We start from the raw sequence: 20,151 nt of genomic DNA, 5'->3' as shown, positions 1-20,151 counted from the left end.
ATGAGTGTTTGCATGTTTACACGGATCTGACAAATTAACTTGTTCTGGAAACGGTAAACAAATTAAACTGAACTTTTCTACGAATTAACAGCTGATAACGAACGCATGTTCTGAACCTAACTTTTCTTTTAAAGATAACTATCTTTTGAACCTAACTAGAGGGTCCAAGTTAGATAGGGAAGTTCTGTAAGTGCATCCATCTTGAGATACTAAGGCTAAGCACTAAGCTAGCAGGAAGCAAGGTCAGTTAAGCATCAGCAGCTAGCAGTAGTGTAGTACAACCTGGCTTCCTAAGAAAAAGATGGCCAGCCAGACACATGGTTTTGAATGGTTGGCTCCGGTAATTACCAACGTGATCGATGTAATAAATCGTGTTGATCACAGCTGGTAAAAAAAAGAGAGAGAGATGAAGATTAATTTGGTGAGTTTCTTGATTTGGGATCTAACAGGTGTCGACATTGGCGAGGAGCAGATCACACTAGTTACTGCCGACGGGACACGTGTAGGCTGGTTGTGGAAGAGACGGTTAAAAACCGTAAGATACGCCACTCTTCCGAGTCCAATACGGTGAGTACTAAAGATCTACGTATTCCTTTCGTACGTACCCAGCTAGCTAGCTTAGCTACTGCCTATTATTCGATTGATGTTTCTTTCACCCGTGTGTGCGCGTGTCTATGTCTACGTAAAAACGTGCTTTCTTTTTTGTGGAAAAGGACCTTCCAATGATAAATTGTTGATAAAGCCAAACCACTAATTAGCATAGCTGCAGTGACAACTGACAAGGGCATACTTCACTCAGTCAGATATACAGCCCATTGGGCCGTAAACACTTGGGTCTCACTCCCGTTCAGACTGTTTGATGGCCCAGGTGTATCTCAAGCCCATACGACACTAGCTTGGGCCTTGATGGGCCGATACACCATAACAACTTGCGCTCAAAGTGGGAATAAGTGCATCCAAGGTCTCTTAACTTGTCAACGAATTCGATTTTCATCCTGCAACCACAAAACCAGATACAACGGATCCCTCAATTATCAAAACCGGTGCAATATAAGTCCCATGGTGGTTTGGAAGGCGGTTTTGGTTTACGTGGCGTCTACGTGGCTAAATTGACCCGGTCTTCATCTGACGTGGCAATTTGATTTGGAAATTAATAAAAAGAGTGACCCCACATGTCAGCTACACCAAAAGAATTAATTAAAAATGGTGGAGCCCACGTGGGCTCCACTTGTCATTCACTCCCCTAATCTTCTTCCTCCTCTCTCTCCCCATCTCCCCTCTCCTCTCTCCAGGAGCTGGCGGTTCGGCGACGCGGCCGGCCGGCGGCAGCGGAGCCAGAGATGACCTCGGAGACGAGGACGCCGGGGAGCTGCGCCTGGACGGGGACGCCGGCGGTGATTGTTGTTACTGGACTCAGAGTTGGTGTTGTTGTTGTTGAGCTCACCGTGGTAGGAGCTGAGAGGGGGAGAAGGAGAGATGGGGCGGCCGCCGTGCTGCGACAAGGCAAACGTGAAGAAGGGGCCATGGAAGGCGGAGGAGGACGCGCGCCAAGCTGCTAGCGTACACCTCCACCCATGGCACCAGCAACTGGACCTCCATTCCTCAGCGAGCAGGTCGTGAAAATCAACGATATCGCCATTGCTGCTAATGGGATCGAGCTTGAGGTGCATTTGATCATATCAGATCAGATTAAAATATGGTGTTTTTGTTTATCTCTTCTTTTTCCCTTTCGGCGATGCGGCGTCAAGGGAGGTTCGGCGGCCAACGATGCCGCGGCGACCCCCCGTCTGACCTCCTCGCCAGCGTCGAGTCGGTCGCCTCCGCCACCTCCTGCGGCATCCACGTCTCCAAGTTCTCCGTCAGCTTTCCCCGACGACGAACCGGACTCCGGCTTCTCGCCCGACGACCCGGACCTCCTGCGCAACCGCCCCGTCCCCGACCGGCTCCTCGTCGTCTCCGCCGGCGTCGCAGCCAACCTCCTCTTCGCCTTCCTCATCATCTACACCCAGGCGCTCGCCGTCGGCGTCCCCGTCCAGGCGCAGCTCCCCGGCGTCCTCGTCTCCGAGGTCATCCCTGGCTCCGCTGCCGCCGGCCTGCCGCATCACCGAACCGCCAGCTCCTGGAGAGAGGAGAGGGGAGATAGGGAGAGAGGAGGAAGAAGATGAGGAGAGTGAATGACAAGTGGGGCCCATGTGGACCACACCATTTTTAATTAATTCTTTTGGTGTAGCTGACATGTGGGGTTACTCTTTTTATTAATTTCCAAATCAAATTGCCACGTCAATGCCACATCTATGCCACGTCAGATGAAGACCAGGTCAATTTAGACACGTAGGTGCCACGTAAGCCAAAACCACCATCCAAACCGCCATGGGACCTATATTGCACCGGTTTTGATAGTTGAGGGACCCGTTGTATCTGGTTTTGTGGTTAAGGGATGAAAATTGGATTTGTTGACAAGTTAAGGGACCTTGGATGAACTTATTCCCTCAAAGTCTCAATTTGTCGCCAGATTTTCGTCCTTAACCAAAAATACAATCCCTCAACTTACAAAACCTATACAAATAAGGTTCATACATAGCTCTTTTGACTAGGCTGCTTCATCCTACGTGGAATTGACGTGACGCTTACACGACAATTTAATCCGGAGAACAACAAAAGGAGCTGACATGGCAGCAGAGACAAAGTGTGGGACCCACATATCAGCTGAGTCATGCTGGCATGTGGGATCACCACATGGACACATGGTCAATCTTCTTCTCTACTGTACTGCCCCTAACAGAGGTACAGAACTGGAGTAGTATAGATCAAGAAAAGAATGACAGGCTCGTCTTACTTTCAATGGTACAAAAAAAAAATGTATATACCCCTTGCATGCAAGTATGCAACTATGCAAGCTGGCGGGTCCTTGTGTATCACTCATTATCAGGCTACTGTATAGAAGCAGGTTAAATCAATCGATTTCAGTAACAAAATGGTCACTTGGGGCGTGCGCAGCGCCGAGCAAGCGAACACCCTCCAGATCCAAAACTTTACGGCGATGACGCCCTCTGATCGTAGCTCCCTTGCTGAACTTTCTGCTGTCTGTCTATCAAGATGCAACCTCAATGGCACTTCCCAGTGGCCATGCTGCTTCCACAAACGCGTTGCTGTAAGGGACTTTCTTTACCAAGGTCATCTCTTGGTGAGAACCAACACCTGCGAGAGTGCAAGAGCAAAACAAATTAGTGATAAATTTGTGCAAAATCTGTAATGCGGTCTTGATTATATTTAGTTTTAACGAGACATACCAAATCCATCCACAAGTAAGGTGTACTGGTAAACGAGATCCATGCAGATATATGGAATGTTATCCTTTTGGACACCAGGGTAGGCAGCTTCGGCGTCCTTCAAGTTTAACTTACATGCACGCTTGGCAGCCTTTTCAAAATCTGAAGGTTTAACCTTAGCCACAGGTGCCTTGGGATTCACAAATCCAGCCTGAGCAGAGACCAGAAAATTGTTTACTGGTGTATCATCATGGCAACAAAAGCAAACATCTTCAGTAGTTCAACAACCTTACCTCAGCTGCCCTGTCGAAGAAAAATGATGCCACAAACAAATTCTTCTGTCCAGCGCCACCACCACCATTCCAAATGCCACCAAAAGAACATTTCATGTGAGTGCATGCTTGGTCAACTTTAAGAGCTTTCACTACATCATCCCTGCATTTTGAATAACTAGCACCAGATGGTGAAGCCGACGCTTCAAATTTGCCATTGCCATATTTGTATTGCCCTACAATCACAATGCAATTAGAACAAAACTATCTTACCAACATAGAAAAGATAAAATTGCATCTCCAACTATTGTCACAGATTGGTCATTTGTGTTGATGAGGATTTAGATTTATACACATCACTATAAATAATTCTAACTGCAGACTGATGGTTGGAAAGAATATCAAGGAAACCAGTAAGGTATTTGTTTCATAGAGAATTTGAGGGTAACCTCATTTAAACCAGGTTACGATCCACTATAAGGGTGTGTTCCTTACCACCTCTTCCCAACTTCTATTTCTCGTTTTCCACGCACACGTTTGCCAAACTGCTAAACGGTGTTTTTTTTTTTTGCAAAAAAAATTCTATATGTAAGTTGTTTTACAAAATTATATCAATCCATTTTTTTCAAGTTTATTTTAGCTCATGCTTAATTAATCATGCGCTAATGGGTCGCTTTGTTTTGCGTGTGGCGAGGTGAAGTTCCCAACCTCCACCTCCGAATGCAGCCTACGCATTACATTCCTCCCTTGACCAAAATATGCATAAGGGTAACAACAATTGAAATTTTAGGAACAAACATAAGCTACTTGGCAGGGAGTTAAATGATAGCAGAAGAATATGGTAGAAGTATGTTACTAGTACCTTGATGCCCCTCCAATGTACAGTAGCTGTAACCTTTGCCATTGCCGGCTTTTAAGATCTCTGCTCTAGCAGCCAGCAACCCATAATGCAAATAGCTGTGAAGAAATGTGTACAGTTATATATGTGGTTCAAAGACTCCAGACTAAAAACAGGTCATGTGATGTCATCTTATACAGCAGATAATAAAAAAGTAAGGAGTATTAAGTTTGTGGCTATGTCAGATTAAGTGTTTGCTGTAGAACATTACATAGAATACCACGTGATATTTAGGTAGAATCTTTACACATAAAAGTACCCTTACGTTTGGTCTGGACTTAAGTTTCTCAAATTTGCATTAATACGCTATTCTTGCATTTTTATCAATACGAGATAGTATCTTAGAGGATTACAACAGCTGTCTGCTTTGCAAAGAATATAACCTATGAATTGGCATAGGCAGACATCAGAAATAGGCATGACAATATGCCATCAGATGCTTAAATGGATTTTGAAGATTGTTACCGTATCACAACTGAATAACTTTTTTCTTGACAATGTAGCAGCAGCCAAAAGCTCAACGGTATTTCATACTAACCTGTGAACATAAAGATAATATGTTGTTCCTTTAAGAAACAGTTTCTTCACATATGAATCTTCACCCTCTGATGGTTTAGGAGCCTTCACTGCATCCTTCTCTGCAATTGCATATGCCATCTGCACAGATCCACCTCCAAGATCAACCACTCCAACTGTGTCTGCGTAAGTCTTTCCCAATTTCCCCAGCAGATAATTGATGGTAACCTATAAGGATAGAGAAGAGCAACACTTGTTATCAGTTAATGGACTAAAAGCTAGACATAGAATCACTAGTTGTGAACAGATCCTAAACACTCAAAAGGTGAATTAACTGTCAGAACAGTGCACCACATGGATTCAGATGATCTGCATCTATTTTCAGGGAAAATGTTGTTTCTGGTGCCCTTACTTTCAATGTTTAGCTTTCGTCATTTGGATTTTGTTTCGTCATTTGTTTCTGGTGCCCAAATTTTGTTTTTCAAAAATGAAAATAGTTATTTTGCCTAATTCACTCATGAAAGCGAAAATTTCTCTTTTTTTATCATGTCCTTTAAAACTTATATCTTTGAAGCTGGCAGATGTCAGCTCTAAGAGAATTGGCAGATTTGTTGCTGAACAAAATAGTTTTTTCTAAACAAAAAGAACTTATATTGTCAATCTGACAAATGTGAGGCATTTCTAATAATCAGGAGCACAAAGTAATGTTCTGAACCATATGAATAAATCAGGCCAGTTTTGTACCCATTCATATGCGCCTTCCTGAGGTCCATCAAGAACTGTAACCCAATCCGGTTGGGTCTTGAACGAACTCTTTTCGCGAAGAAGATCCCTGACCTGCAAAAATTGTGAGTGTATTCAATATTAGGGACAACCAATATAAATTCAGTGATCGATCAAACAACAATTAATCAAAGGTGAATAAAAGCAAAATTTACCGCTTGCAAAATCTCCTCTGATTTTTCTGCTCCCAACGCTCTTAGCCCGGCGGTGGCCTGTGTGTGAATTATAAAGCTTATTATTAGAAGATGACCAAGCAGCAATAGGAAGCTCTACTGGTATCGTACAAGAACTCACCCCAACTCTAACAGGAGTCTGGCCGCGCAATTCCACGGGAACCACTCGTTTGGCATCCTCAAGGAGAGAGACGAGCGATTTGGCAGCCTCCTGCGGGTTATTGGCGTACTCGCTAAGCCCCGGCTTTTTCTGCAAAAGGGGAAGTGGGGGGAAATTAAGTAAAAATGGATTGAGAGATGAAAGGATCCCTAGCAGATCCAGATCCAATTGGGTGGATGGATCACCTGGACGAAGAGCTCGATCTGGTCGCCAATGTGGAGCAGATCGAGGTTGGCGTCGAAGCGGAAGACGTGGACGCGGCTCCCGGAGCTCCCGGCGTCGAAAATGACGGCGTACTTGTTGGCGTCGAGGGGGCCCCACCTCCTGCCGGCGGCGGCGGAGGAGGAGGCGGGGGAGCGCGGCATGAGGAGGAGGACGAGGGAGACGAGGGCGAGCGGGGCGAGGATGACGAGGAGGACGCCGCGGTAGCGGTGGAGGCGGTCGGCGAGCGTGTCGGGGCGGGCGCCGCCGCCGGGCAGCGCGGAGTAGCGGCGCATGTTCTTGGCGTCGGCGTCGGAGGGCGGGGCGAGGAGGAGGTCCGGGGAGGAGGGCGTGCGGTAGCGGATGCGGCCCGGCGGCGGCGGCGACGGCTTGACCGCCTCCTGCTCCGCGGAATCCAGGGCGGAGAGAGGTGGATCTGCGCGGCGTGGGCTCTGCCTCTGCCTCTGAGATCGCAGTGGAGAGTATAACGGGTGGGGTTTGACTTGGCGGGGATCGCGTCGCGTCGAGATGGGCGTCGTCGCGAGCTGGAAATGCGTGCGCGTGCGGGTGCGTGTGCGTGTGTGTGCGGCGTTGGGATCTGCGGCGAGAGAGGGGTTCGCTGCTGCTGCTCTGCTCCCCGGCGAGCCGAGCGCCAGAGGAAGAGGACAAAGTGGCGGGCTTGGAATGGGGACGCGACAGGTTTGCTCTTGCTGACGACGATGCGGATGCGGTGCGGTTTGCTTCGTGCGCGCGCCGGCTCGATCGATCGATCGCGCGTCCCCCGGTCACCGGCTTTGCCCGTTTGCCGTGCGTGTTGCTTTCAGAGTTTGGCTAATCTGTGCGCGGTCCACGCGTGTACCGTGACTTGGTTTGGTACGATCGGGCACGACATGTTCCTTGGATTTGACCATGTGTATACATCAAGAGGCGAATGCGATCGATCTTTTGTGGTTTGTTTATATATCCAGAATGCTTTTATTTTCATTCCTTTACAAGGCTTGCCTCTACGGCTTATGCTTTTTTTCTCTTTTACAAAATTAAAGTGTTGATGAATATTATTTATTCCAGAATTATATATTTTGATTTTTACTGCTTTTTCTTTAAGAGGGGTTAATGTAAGAGACAAACGACCCTGAATATATAATCTTTCGACACGCAATTATTGGAATATTCAATAATTCGCTTGCTATAATTGAGCATATAAGCAGTACACTCTTGTTGTATTCTTTGTCCTCTCCTCTTATGCACGAGGTTAGCTTCTCTTGAGGGATATCTTGCTTATCTATCATGAATAACAAACGCTTTTCTCATGATTTCTTCTTGTCCCATCTACATATAAGATAACATATGTAACCTAACATGTCTACCGAAGAGCATATTCTCTCCTCTAATGCATGAGGTACCATTTATAGGCGGACATTATGTTGTTTGTCTATTTTAGGCGTATAGATAGTAGATGATTATACGACGAACAACTCCAATGGCTAGTGTAGTATTATCGCTATTGGCATTTATGCGTTCCTATGTATTGTATTCAAGTTATAGTAATCCTTCCCTTTTTAATAATACCTCCATCCAGAAATATATGGGATTATTCCCAATTGGGTACAAATTAAGGAAGAAAGTATACACCAAATCTGATTGTGTGAAAAGACATATATAGTTAACACGTTGAATGATGTGCATAGAGTACATCTTTAAAAAAAAACTACTAAAGTTTGGTAGGAGTGAATGAATTTTAAAATGCACTACATATTAGTATTAATGAGTTTGTGAGAGCCTTATATGCTGAAATCAGTTTGTTGCTGCCCTTGTTGCCTCAGTATAACAAAAATCGTCTATATTCTTGGACAAATGAAGGAGAAATAATCCCCTATATTCCCGGGCAGATGAGTAGATGTCGACAATGATTTTGTTTGCAAAATGGGAAAAAATAAGATAAAACCTCCTGAAAGAAAAAAAAACAAAAAAGAGATTTGACAAAATTCCATAGCCCAGGTATCGTGATAGAAAATTTTGAAATACGTTTTGTTTGCAAAATGGGAAAAAAAACAAGATAAAACCTCCTGAAAGAAAAAAAAACAAAAAAGAGATTTGACAAAATTCCATAGCCCACCGAGTCAAAGGAGTTACTAGGCCGAGGGCAAAAGTTGGGCCGTAATCGGCCAGCCGCGCAAGAAGTAAAGGAGGCTTGGACTGCGACGTAAAGCGCGCTCTGGGAGTCTGTGGGCTGGAAGCCTGCAAGCGCCGGGTCTGGGAGGAAGGCTGGGCCGTGTTGTCGCGACGCTATCACAGGCACATGCTTGAACAACACGCTGGGCTTGCTTTTGACCGCGATCTCACTCGATTCTCTTCTCGTTGACTTGTCTCGTGCCATTTTCTCGTCTCTTCGCTGTATGCACCATGTGTTCACGTGGCACGCACGTGCAACGTTTCATATAATCCACGCATGTGTTCCCTTTTTGACTCGTACAAGTATGAATAGTATATTGCGGTGCTATACCTTTTCTTTGCGTATCAGCCATCTACTGAACTGCAAGTCTGCAACGTGATGCGAAAAGAAAAAAAAAGAGCTGCAACGTACGTGATGCGAGGACTGTATGAAACTGCTCGCTTGGGTTGGGCCTTAAGGCCCATCAATATCGAGTGCTTAGTAATATGGGCCGCTTCGCTGGCGCCGCTGTATACAAACGTGACGTGATACGTACTAGTACAGCTTTGAACGCACCTCGTCGATCGATGCAAAGTGCGATCTGCATTAATAGCGTTGCGTCTCCTTGCCAACCTCCTCTGCATGCGGTCGCTTCCCACCGACGCCTCCATCACATCGGCGCCCGTCGCGGTCAACTCGAAATCAACATACCACCAGCCGCGCGCGTGCAGCCGTCGTCGCATCTCACCATCGCAGCCATATCCTCTCCCTCTCCCACTTCGCCTCATCACTACTCCGTTCCCTAACCACCATTCCTCGCCATGGCGGCCCCGGCGGACGACTACTACGGCGACGACGACGACGAGTACGACGACTACAACCCCCACCCCTACGGCGGCGGCTACGACATCTTCGCCACCTACGGCTCCCCGATTCCGCCCTCCCCCACCACCTGCTACCCCGTCTCCTCCGCTGCTCCTACGGCCCCGCCGCCTAAGCCGTCGCCTACTCCGCCTCCGGCTTCTCCACCGCCTGCGCCCACTCCCCCGCAAACGCGGCCGCCTTCTCCGCCGCCGCAGCAGCAGCAGCCTCGGCCGGTTTCGCCGCCGCCCGTGGCGGAGCCGTACTACTGGCCCAAGCCCTACGACTACGGGGATGCGCCGCGCGAGCAGCCGGCGTACGCCACGCCGGAGGTCTTCCGGGGCTGGCCCTTCTTCGCGGGGGCGCGCTGCCACTCGCGGTGCGGCGGCCGCGACTACTGGAGGCAGTTCATGCGGGGGCTGGATTACCTCTTCGGCCACGCCGATGGCTACGGGGAGCGCCGTATTGGGGTGGACTACCACGGCGTCCCCGTCTACGCCAACAGGAAGGGAGGCGTCGAGGAAGCCGTCGTCATACAAGTGGAGCCGCCGGCCACCGGGACTGTAGAGTGGCACCACGCCGCCGACGACCCGGAGTACAACTACAACAACGGCAATGTGAGCGAATACACCATACCACTCGGGATTTTTCACTTCACTTCTGACTTGCTATTGTTGTTCACTTGCTACGTCTGCTGTCTTGCATGTTGAGCCAGCGCTTATCTTGGGATGACAATGCCAAAGATGAAACATATGCATATGTGCAGCACAATTACAGTTCGTATGATCGCTCTTATGATCAGTCTTACAGTCTTGATGCCGTTTCCGATGAAACTACTTGGTTTCCTAATCAGAACTACCAGCACGTGTACAAAGAGGAGGAATCTCAGTATCAGGTACTAATTAACTTATCACTGATCAAGAAGAATGAGGTCAATTAGTCGTCAGCCTGAGTATTTAGCTCAATTGCGTGCAATAGTACTGTAATTTAGTTATGTTTGATTCATTTTTCTGAGAATATGCTAGCTAATCTTGTCAGTGGACATATTTGACATGTAAAATGACAGAAAATGGAACGAAAAGGATTGTTTATTTTGAGGGAGTCGCTTTCTGTGACTAGACAGTTTAATCAATGACACATTAGCGTTCGCGAAAAAAATCAATGATACATTACTCTTGTGTAGCATTCAACAGATCCTGCCTGCTATCTTCGCTTCTAATCCCTGCTTAATATTAAATTTGCGTGCAGGAAATCTTGTCCAGCTCTTGTGCAGAAAGTAAGATTTCAGCTCAGCCTATTTATTGTTACAACCAGCAGTTTAGTGAACAACCGCTACATGTTCTTGTTGAGCCCCCAGAAACAGTTTATTCTCAGAAGTTGGAGTACTATGAGGTTTGTCTGTCATCTACAAATGCTGTTTACAGTGTCTTCATTTGGTAATTATGCATTTGCTTGTTCAGGTTGAGTTCATCAATCTCAAGGGAGAACACTTTTTTTTTATGTAGTCTTGTGATTGTCAATTAAATAATTTGTGCAGAGCTTCTCAACATACAACCACCATAACAGCAACGATGATTCAGATATGTTGGGACATTCATATGACATACAGCTGCCCGATGAACATGTGCCAGATGAACCATTTGAACCAATTAAGCCTTCTTGGGCTATGCATTCGGGATACTATCAGTCCTGCACAGATGGGGCATCTGCTGAATTCGAAAATGTAAGTTAGGTAGTTATTTCAGGAATTATGTTGTAAAAAAAATATCCAACTGAGACTATCTTTTTCACATTTGATGTTATACCGATATGGTGATACCTTGCTGCTTCAAGATCAAAGTAATTGTATTATTGAAATTTTCAGTGGAAGCTATCGTTATCACATATGTTGTGCTACTAATACCTTCCTGAGGCAATATTATTTTTTCTTTAAACTCCTTGAGTGCTACATTTTATCGGACCATGAACTTTTTTATTGGACTATAGCTACTTATGTTTTCCTTTACTAATTCGTTACTTTGACTTGCAGCATACTTTAAGCTCCAGTGAATTCAGTGGTATTGCAAGCTTATTTGCAACTTCCTTCTACCCTCAACAAACACAAATTTATGAGTGTCATGGAGATGAGAATGTTTCCTTGCAGCAAAATTGGCAGTGCAACTGGAATGTGGTTTCTGAAAATGATTTCCAATCGGTAAGCGTAACGGTGTCTATGTCTGTGAACGTGCTTTTTTAATACCCTATACTCTTATTTTTATCGCTCCATTTTACTCCTATTTGTGTACTGTTGAATGTGTGTCATGGTCGGTACACATGTAGTTGAAGTGCTAAGGATGGCGCACAGGGGGCAGAACCAAGCGGCAGCAGATAGACCATCAATGCATTTGCCGCACCTATCGTACCTCCTTAGTTGTTTGATTCAATTTGTTTAGGTTGAGATTTGTTAAACTTTTTAGGTTTGTTAGGGGCTGGCTTTATTTAAGAGAGCTTGGCATTATCTTTGAAATTAAGAGCAAATTACAAGTCTACTCTCTCATCCCCTGTTCTCTCTGCCTCTCCCCTTTTTTGGTGCTGCCTGGTGCCATCTCATTCAACCATGGGTAGTAAGACTGTTAACCTATCTAGCTACTTCCCACTCCTATCTTATTAGATCACTCCCTAACGCCCGAATATATTATATTGTTCTTGGCCTCATGGGTGGCTGATGACGATCAATGAAAACTTCAGACATGTCTGTGAGTGATGCTTTTTTTCCCCTTGCAAACGATAGAATTATGAATTAGTATCTGTTTTCGTTTTGGATGCTGTAAATTTAAAATGTCTGGACCTTTATAGTATGTCCCGTGTATCCTTTCACATTCTTCTGAAATATTTATTTTTGCTATTTAATATGCAATCCATGACACAATTTGTTTTGTTGCTCAAGAATGGCCATCACATGATCTCATTTGCTGAAGTTCAAAATGGCACTGCTTGGCTGCGATTTTTTGCGGCTGCAGCTGTGCATAATGTCTGTGGCTGTGGCGCACAGCCGTGGCTACTAGCAGCAGACGCAGCCACAAAAATGACAGCCAAACAAGCCCAATATATCTCTTTCAGATTTAGTTAATACTTGGTTGCTCTTTGTTCCATATATTCTGATGTTAGTGTAACTTTTATCCACATTCATGATCTACCACACTTGCCAGTGTTAGTAGTAATTGGGATTTACTTGCCAAAAGAATAATTCTCAGACTCCAGCAGATAAGTGAGGTTAACTCTGTCTTTATGGTATAGTTTTCTTAACAAATCAGCAATCTCAGTACCCTTGCTAGACGATTTTAATGAGTGTTAATAGTTTGGTTGTTTGTGCTTTGCTGGTATTGTTGCTAGATTTCAACTGAAACAATCTTGTATGGTGCCCGCATCACATTTTTATGGTTGAAACATGAGTGTGCAACTGTGCATGCGATGTCTCCATGTTGTCTTTTGAACTGAAATATTTCTCCATTTTTATTTGCAGGGTTACGATTCCAACCATATGAATGGCTCCTTCTGGCCGTTTGGAGATCATTCAGCATAATACCACATAGTCTATATTGTTGTAATTTCACTCTTATCTTTTTTATGTACATTTCATTTAAATTTACCCGGCCAAATGTAAATGAAAAAAATATATATAAGAGGTTATGCACCAATGTATCTAGGTTCAGCATATAATGTAAGATCATTGACGCTGTTGTTGACCATAATTACTTCTTTTTATAGTGATATCCAGTTTCTTTTTAACCTGAGACCATACCACTATTATTTACATTCAACCATACCTCTGAATATATTATCATATTCTTGTATTCCTGAGCCTAAGACTGTTTTACCCATTTCAGGTTCCTCTAATCTGCACCGCAATTATTTGGCACTACATGTTTGACTTGCTTGAATATATAAGCTGATACCTACTGTTATGCTGTTTCAGTTTTCTTTGAGTCCTGGCTGAAGGAATTAGCGTATTGCATTTCAGAACCAAATGAGCTTTTCAGGATCTTCACAGAACATAGCTTGCTCTGCGTATCATTTGATAATTGGTACATTATGGCATTCCTGTCCTGTTTTAGTTTCTTATGTCAGTTGAATCATTATGATTGATGAGCGCCTTTTTCCCATCTTCCTTACAGCAAGTCCTACTCAGTATAATCCTTTGTCAGTAGAACTTTTTTTTCCCAATTTATTTCCTTTGTCGCCAATTTGGACGGGATGAGCATATTTGGTTTACTACTTTAGTTTGGTTTTCAAGATTATGCAGATTTGTGTGAACACAAATCCTGGGTATGATATCTGGTACAAGTTGGCTATCTAGAAACTGTTTGTTCTTAACTCGTCAATCAATCATACCAGCACTCTATACAGTACTATTTTCAAGGTTTTGTACCATCATGAAGGCTTGATCGTGAAGCAACAAAAAAAGGGATTTGGAAGTAGACAGCTACGTCCTGTTGTAAGCTGTAACTTATGAAGACGACTTCCCTTTTCCAAGCACAATCTAATGATAGTTATGCTATCTCTTTTGGTATCTGCTAGGCCCATAGGTTGCTGCTGTCAAATAGGAGATCTATTGTCGTTAACTCTAGTGTTTGTTGGTTGCTATTTTCAGGTCAAATCTTTGCAACTCTCCTGGACCTGGCCCAATTAGGTCCTCCTGTCAGGGCCTTCAACGGGAACCTGGAGAGCGAGGAACCAATAATAAAAATAGAAGTTCTAAAGCTACATATGACGGTATGTTGAAGTTCTGAAGTATATTTTGAACTTAAGACTGGAAAACATCAGAGCGGCTATAGGTCAACCAATAGCACTAACTGATACACAGGTCCACTTGTTTTCCATACTATCTTATGCTTGTTTAGTGGATGATAATCAAACAAACAAGCCTTTTCTTCCCTCTACAGTTTTAGCTGCCATAATATATTTTACATTTCAAAGCTTTGCTACTGATTGTTCCCTGCTCTTGTGAAGGTGTATCGAAGGGTAACATCTTTCTCCTGTAATTAAATCTGCTATAATAGCAGGCCCACTCATTGGAGATAGATATGTTTTTGATTCCCACTTTCTTTTCTTGAATCATGATCTTTTAAATAAGATTACCTTACCCCTGGGAAAAAGCAAAGACAGGCCATAGAAAACAGAAAGATACCGAATGGATCTTAAGGCCATCATAGCTCTCTGCTTTCTCATGTCACCTAGTTGAGTCCCTGTAGTTGCCAGAACTTGTTTGTAAACAGTTGAAGAATGATTGCCTTTTACATTACTACGTATATATCTGTACCTTTTTTTTTTCCTTTACAACTGCCAGTAAAAAAAGTGTCAAAAAAGTTGGGTCGAACACAAACAGCTGTCCCGATCCTTCAATCCTTTTAGCAGGTATTAGTGCTACTGTTAAGCAAATATTAACTACCGCCGTTTAGGTAGTGATGCAGAATAATGTTTTAATACCTGAAACCATTTAAGGTGGTTGCTAGTTCTACCCGGTAGATATGTGGAGTAAACATTATACCTGACTACCTGAGTGCAGTTGAAAACAAGTGACTTCCACAAAGGGTAACCCCTTTTGTTTGTGCACCTCAACTTACAGCAAGTTTAGCCAGTTAGTAGGAATCTGGGAGAAGTCCTTATCAGACCTAAAATGCATGCCAGCATGGAACTAAAGTGTAGAGAAAGTAAATGCATAGCGTATTATGATCCTTTATTTCCTTCCTCTTTGATGCACCAAATAGCTGCGAATCTATGATAAGACGTTTCTTAGTAGTGCTAGTGGTGTAAACATACAATTCGTTTAAGCCTTGTTAAGTTTGACTGTTTTTTATAATGACCATCCACACAAAATTACCATTCAAAAATTGGAAGGTTGTTTTCTATATGTAAGTTGTTATAGAATTTCTTGTGATGGCTTCTTTCCCTTGCTAAATGAACAATATCACTATCACAGTAAGTTATCTATTTTTTCTATGCAATATAAGTACCAACAAACTCATTTGACAGGCTTTAATAATCAGTGTGTACAGGTCTAAAGTGGATTATATTTGGAATCGTATTGAGTATGCACCATCTATGCTTGTTTGCCTACTTGTTTCTGCTGTAGTTTTAGTTTTGGTGCATGGAGACAAGGACGAGAAGCATTTGTTATTGTGAACACGTAGGCCCATATGATCTCATGATTCTGATCAGATCCCACTATTAATTACTTAGTGTATTATTGAAAAGGGAAGGGCAAAGAGGGAGTCAGATTTATAATTTATACAGGTGGACTAAAGTTGTCGTTTGAATGGAGAGAAGGCCAAAGCTAATGATATCCCTATTCTCTAATCCAAACTGTAATGTGTATTGTGTAGGCAACGAGGAATGGTGACATCTACAGCTCGACCTGAGCCACCACAGCGACCTACCTGCGTTTGGCAGAATGGCAGGTATGTTTCCCCCCTTGCCCTTTTATCCGTGTTTGCTTCTCACCTCCTGACAATAAAATTCAAACAAATCCGACAAGTTCTTTGGTGGTTGCTTATGCAAAAAAGCATATAATCTCAGCATATCTGTCATAGTCTCATAGAATTGAGCCGTGATATAGATTTCTAGCTTCCATGTAGCTTCCTCAAGATATTGCGATCTTGTGAAGATGGCATGTAGCATAGCAGTAGTGATTCTAGTGTAATCGGCGAGATATCTCCACTGTGGAGTGGTCTCTTCCCGAAAATTTCGCTGTGTCCAGCAAGGGTCCAATTGGTACCCACATGGGTGGGATCCGGGGTGGGGGGGTTTTGGTTACTATTTGCTCCCATCTCCTGCTGTTGTCTAGTGACCTGAACTGACCCACAAACACACAAGACCATGAAAAGTTTTCTTGCTCTGTAGTATGTACTCTGTACTGGTGTAGTGCCTTGCAAATCCATGCTGAACAAAAAACACCGTGCCGCGCCCATGCCCCATCCTTTGCAGACCCATAGCCAGCCTGCCCAGGTCTCTCTGTTGGACTCACTTGAGCTGCCTCTGCCTGACCCTGAGACATGCAGTCCGGTTGCAATGCAAATTCTGACCGGCGAACAGCGACCACGAGACGGTGATGTTGAAGGGAATCAAAATCGATCAGCAACATATGCATGTGGGTGTTGTTCCATTTCGCTTTTGGATGTACTCCCCAGTATAGTGGTACGTACAAGAGTGACATCAAACCACTGTTTCCCCTCACGGGTTCATATGAGTTACCTGTTGGGGCTGTACACTGGAGGGGCACTGTCAATTCAAAATCCTAGCATGGACATTGCCAATTTACTACGAGTTCTATGTGGTTGTCCCCATGCTACCGCATCAATCGCCCAATCAATTACCCAAAACCCAAGATTGGACAGTAGGTTGCCGCACACTAGCCTCCCTGCATATGCAACCAGGGTAGTGTCTGTTGTATTTGCGCACCAAAGTACGGCATAATGTATCCGCACAATTATTAGCTTTTCTTTATTTTTATCGTGTGCTAAGATTCCTTTGGATTGATTGGATGAATTTCATACGATTTATGTCGGATTGGAATTCTTGGGAAATTTTATGTCCTTTGGAACAAAGAAATAGGATGCCAGAATTCCTATAGATTGGCCTCATATGACCCTAATTCCATAGGAAAATAAACATGAGCTCAAACATCATGTTTCTATCTTTCTTTGACAAGTCCCATGCACCCGGTCTCTCTAGTTTCTCTCTGTCATTAATTTACTTCCTCTCTTCCAGAATAAATAAACCTAGAATATGATGTAAAATTACCTAGTAAATCTGAATAAGAGCACCTATCCAGATTGGCCATAGTAATGTACAGTATTATTCTAGTATAGTTGGTTTATTTTTGGACGGAGGGATATATGTTTACTTCCTACTTCGTCCGTAAAAAAATCAATTTTTTGAGGAATAATGGACAAACATAGTTCGTTATTAGAAAGTTCTATTTTCCGAAGGGTGTAGGGAACGGACGAACTGAGCCATCGTTTCACTTAATTGCGAAATAAGCGAAACGGCATATTTGCAAATGAAAAGTAATTTGTGAATAAAACTTTTATAAACGTGTTCTTAGCGATCTAAAAGTAAATGCTGAAAAATAAACTTCGTTGAAAAAAATCTCAAAATCAACTCTAAATTTAAGGTTGAAAATTTAAATTTTGATTGATAAGCATAAACATAAGCGAAAAAATAGGCCCTTCAAACACCCACTATCATCGTTCCTGTGTTTTGGAATCCGATTCATGTTTATTTTTCTGATCCTGCATTCCAAAAAGGTTGGTGACCTGCTGAGGTAGGTAATGGGGAAAATAATAAATGCTGGTGATGGCAACGGGGTTACTCTTACCAATAAGATCGCTCACAAAAATGTCGCATCAGGGAGAACAAAGCACCCAAGGTACAACACTGTTGTATCAGCATCAATTATCAACCCATCGATGCCAGATAAGCTCCTAGATTAGGGACCTGCCTACTTGATCAAGGAAGGGAGCGCATCAGCAAAGGGCATCAATCATAATTAGTACTGAAACAAATGTTCCTGGCTAATCTCTTGACAGCGTCCAGGTCGTCATGAGTGGTCTTGAGCTGATCGGTTGGGGTTCGCCATGTTACCCATCGCATTCACTGTCACGTAAAAATCGATCAGTGCACCCCACACAGCATTCATTGGGGGGGGGGGGGGGGGGGGCGCCCGTGCGCTGCTGTACCTTTTAATGTCTGATGTTTGCAGACAGTGGCTTGTCAGCCTTCGCTCGAGCGCTAGTGGTTGTTGATCTGGGCAACAGACATTGCCACTGCACCTCCCACCAAGTAGTTTCGAAATCCCCTCAGATTATTATTGATAGGCACTTAAGTTTACCTAATCCTTCCTTAATTGGCATCTAACATCTTTTTTGCTGTGGCCAATTCCCATAAAGTCCCTTTGCCTACTGTACGTGTAACTCAAAAACAATTTTAGGCTCTGTTGGTCTGCAGTAGGTCCACAAAAATCAAATAATTAATTCCACATCTATAGGAGTATTATGTTAAATATTTTGCCCTCTCTACTATGACCACCACCCAAGTTTACAAAACTGAACAATTTATATTTTCTTCAGTTACTAAAACCAATTTAAATACCCTCCAGCCGTAAGAACTTTTCCTGAATCATACAGAACAATTAAATTCATATGAAATTGATATATGTGCCTAAAGGGGCATGAGAACTTCTCTTACACTATATTGGTTTTGTATAGGATGGAGGGAGTACATGACACTTTGTAACGAAAGAATGACCCTGTTATACTTCTAAGGTACAGTATATTCGTGGCGTTATACTTCTAAGTTATATTCGTGGCTTCAACTAGGGCAATTCCAAGGCCTGGTGATGTAGGGATCAGTTTTGTTAGTGAGCCGCACTACAGTGAATGGCTACGTGACTGATTTCTTGGCTACATAGAAATTGATCGGTAGAGCCGTAGAGATGGCTGCGTCTACCTAGCACATGAGCCGCAGCATAGCTTTGTTGCTGCAGAGCAGTCACGGGCAGCTGAAACGTGCAGGCCTAGTGATCAAGCGCATCATCGGCTCGTTCTCGCTTTTTAAACTGCCAAATAATTTCTATATAAAAATTATTCTAAAATATTAAATATATTCAATTTTTTAAATTTGTAATAATTAAATTTCTTATTTTGCGTGTCTTAATTTTAATCTTCAGTATGGCTCCATTCTTTTGTGATTAAGTTGTATATTTTATCTCGATTTTTGGTAACATGTTTTTCAAGCTGTTAAAGGGTGCATATGAAAACTTTCTATACAAAAGTTGTTTTAAAATATCAAATAAATTTATTTTTCAATTTGTAATAATTAAAACTTAATTAATTATGAGCTAATAGTTTTCTTGTTTTTTGCACCCTAACTTCATTTTATCTTCTATAGAGACGAACACAACCTTATATTATATTAAAGGGGATACATGAAACTATCCCGTTCGGACGGGATGATCCCTTAGAGCTTAAAGATATTACATGATAACTGGATATTAGCCATTACCTATTAAGTATCAAGAGATACCTTAGAGGTATCATATTGTCCGAACGAGTATCAGCCAATATCTATCAGGTGTGAAGCGATACCTCGTAGATATCACTCCATCTGAATGGGATACCATATTGTAGCATTTCCCTACATTATACCACTTTACACATGTTTTCGCACATGCTAGCTGAAGAAAATATTCGGATCTTATGTTTGGCTCTAACTATGTTGAAAGTTCACTATCGATATTCCTCTTTTTTCGCTATGGAACACAGAAATAACACAATATCCGTGCTTTTAAAAATCGTACTAGGAGTTGAGGCACTGATAGCTCCAATAATCGCCAAGAACTCGTCAACGAAGAACAGAGGGGGGGGGGGGGGGGACAGGCAGAGGCAGAGGAGGAACTGCAAGGCAGGCGTGGGCAATTTACTTTTGATGATTGCGCATCTGACAAGAGTGTGCAAGGACAGGCACTGACATGAGGCACATGGTGCTGAATCAGTGATGAGGGGCAGCCATGTTGCAGCTGTCCATTGGGTGCACTCTGGTGGCCCCCATTCCTTTCGGGTCTGGTTCTTTTTGTTAACCCGACTCCTTCAAAATGTACTCCTACTACTCCCTACTTTTTCATCAGTTTTGTCACATAAATAAAAAGCCCAAAACCCGAACGACAATTCACGCCTCCGTCTCCGTTGTTTCGATGGCAGTTTAGCAGCTGCCGACGACGTCGGCCGGAGCGGAGGAGGAGGAGGTGTTTGAACCCAACACACCGCCGTGCGGCCGCGTCAAAAATGTGTGCTGCCGCCGCAGCATGTGCAGCTACAATTGCATCGCCGC

At 43.5% G+C, this 20,151-nt stretch overlaps 2 protein-coding genes and 1 long non-coding RNA gene across 3 annotated transcripts; 2 read left to right on the top strand and 1 right to left on the bottom strand.

The window, feature by feature from the left end:
- Positions 1-2,760: 2,760 nt before the first annotated feature.
- On the bottom strand, positions 2,761-6,944 carry LOC4344315 (probable apyrase 2). The gene is made up of 9 exons (NM_001422293.1): positions 6,257-6,944; positions 6,033-6,161; positions 5,894-5,950; positions 5,700-5,792; positions 4,978-5,183; positions 4,404-4,498; positions 3,563-3,777; positions 3,291-3,480; positions 2,761-3,198 (listed from the first exon to the last, which is right to left on the bottom strand). Exons 1-9 carry the CDS (start codon positions 6,566-6,568, stop codon positions 3,092-3,094), a joined length of 1,404 nt encoding a protein of 467 aa, NP_001409222.1. The 5' UTR covers positions 6,569-6,944; the 3' UTR covers positions 2,761-3,091.
- A 2,266-nt stretch (positions 6,945-9,210) lies between these two features.
- LOC4344314 (uncharacterized protein At5g39570) lies at positions 9,211-13,012 on the top strand. The gene is made up of 6 exons (NM_001422292.1): positions 9,211-9,902; positions 10,001-10,180; positions 10,534-10,677; positions 10,823-11,008; positions 11,315-11,479; positions 12,788-13,012. The coding sequence occupies exons 1-6, from the start codon at positions 9,246-9,248 to the stop codon at positions 12,845-12,847; spliced, it is 1,392 nt and encodes a 463-aa protein (NP_001409221.1). The 5' UTR covers positions 9,211-9,245; the 3' UTR covers positions 12,848-13,012.
- A 1,607-nt stretch (positions 13,013-14,619) lies between these two features.
- On the top strand, positions 14,620-19,694 carry LOC112939582 (uncharacterized). The gene is made up of 3 exons (XR_003243326.2): positions 14,620-15,722; positions 18,531-18,587; positions 19,625-19,694. It is a non-coding gene; the product is annotated as an uncharacterized lncRNA (long non-coding RNA).
- The last annotated feature ends 457 nt before the right edge of the window (positions 19,695-20,151 follow it).

Source organism: Oryza sativa, chromosome 7 (genome assembly GCF_034140825.1).
Source record: "Oryza sativa Japonica Group chromosome 7, ASM3414082v1".
Taxonomy (NCBI): Eukaryota; Viridiplantae; Streptophyta; class Magnoliopsida; order Poales; family Poaceae; genus Oryza; species Oryza sativa.
Note: the sequence above shows the minus strand (reverse complement) of the source record. Positions and strands in the feature narration are given on the sequence as shown.

Excerpts from the sequence above, each read along its gene's own strand:
- LOC4344314 (NM_001422292.1), top strand. The coding sequence starts at position 9,246 with ATGGCGGCCCCGGCGGACGACTACTACGGCGACGACGACGACGAGTAC. Across the intron at positions 10,181-10,533 it reads AGGAGGAATCTCAGTATCAG|GAAATCTTGTCCAGCTCTTG; the intron begins GTACTAATTAAC and ends ATTTGCGTGCAG. Across the intron at positions 10,678-10,822 it reads AGAAGTTGGAGTACTATGAG|AGCTTCTCAACATACAACCA; the intron begins GTTTGTCTGTCA and ends TAATTTGTGCAG.
- LOC4344315 (NM_001422293.1), bottom strand. The coding sequence starts at position 6,568 with ATGCGCCGCTACTCCGCGCTGCCCGGCGGCGGCGCCCGCCCCGACACG. Across the intron at positions 5,184-5,699 it reads AGGAAGGCGCATATGAATGG|GTTACCATCAATTATCTGCT; the intron begins GTACAAAACTGG and ends CTATCCTTATAG. Across the intron at positions 3,778-4,403 it reads TACATTGGAGGGGCATCAAG|GGCAATACAAATATGGCAAT; the intron begins GTACTAGTAACA and ends TTGTGATTGTAG.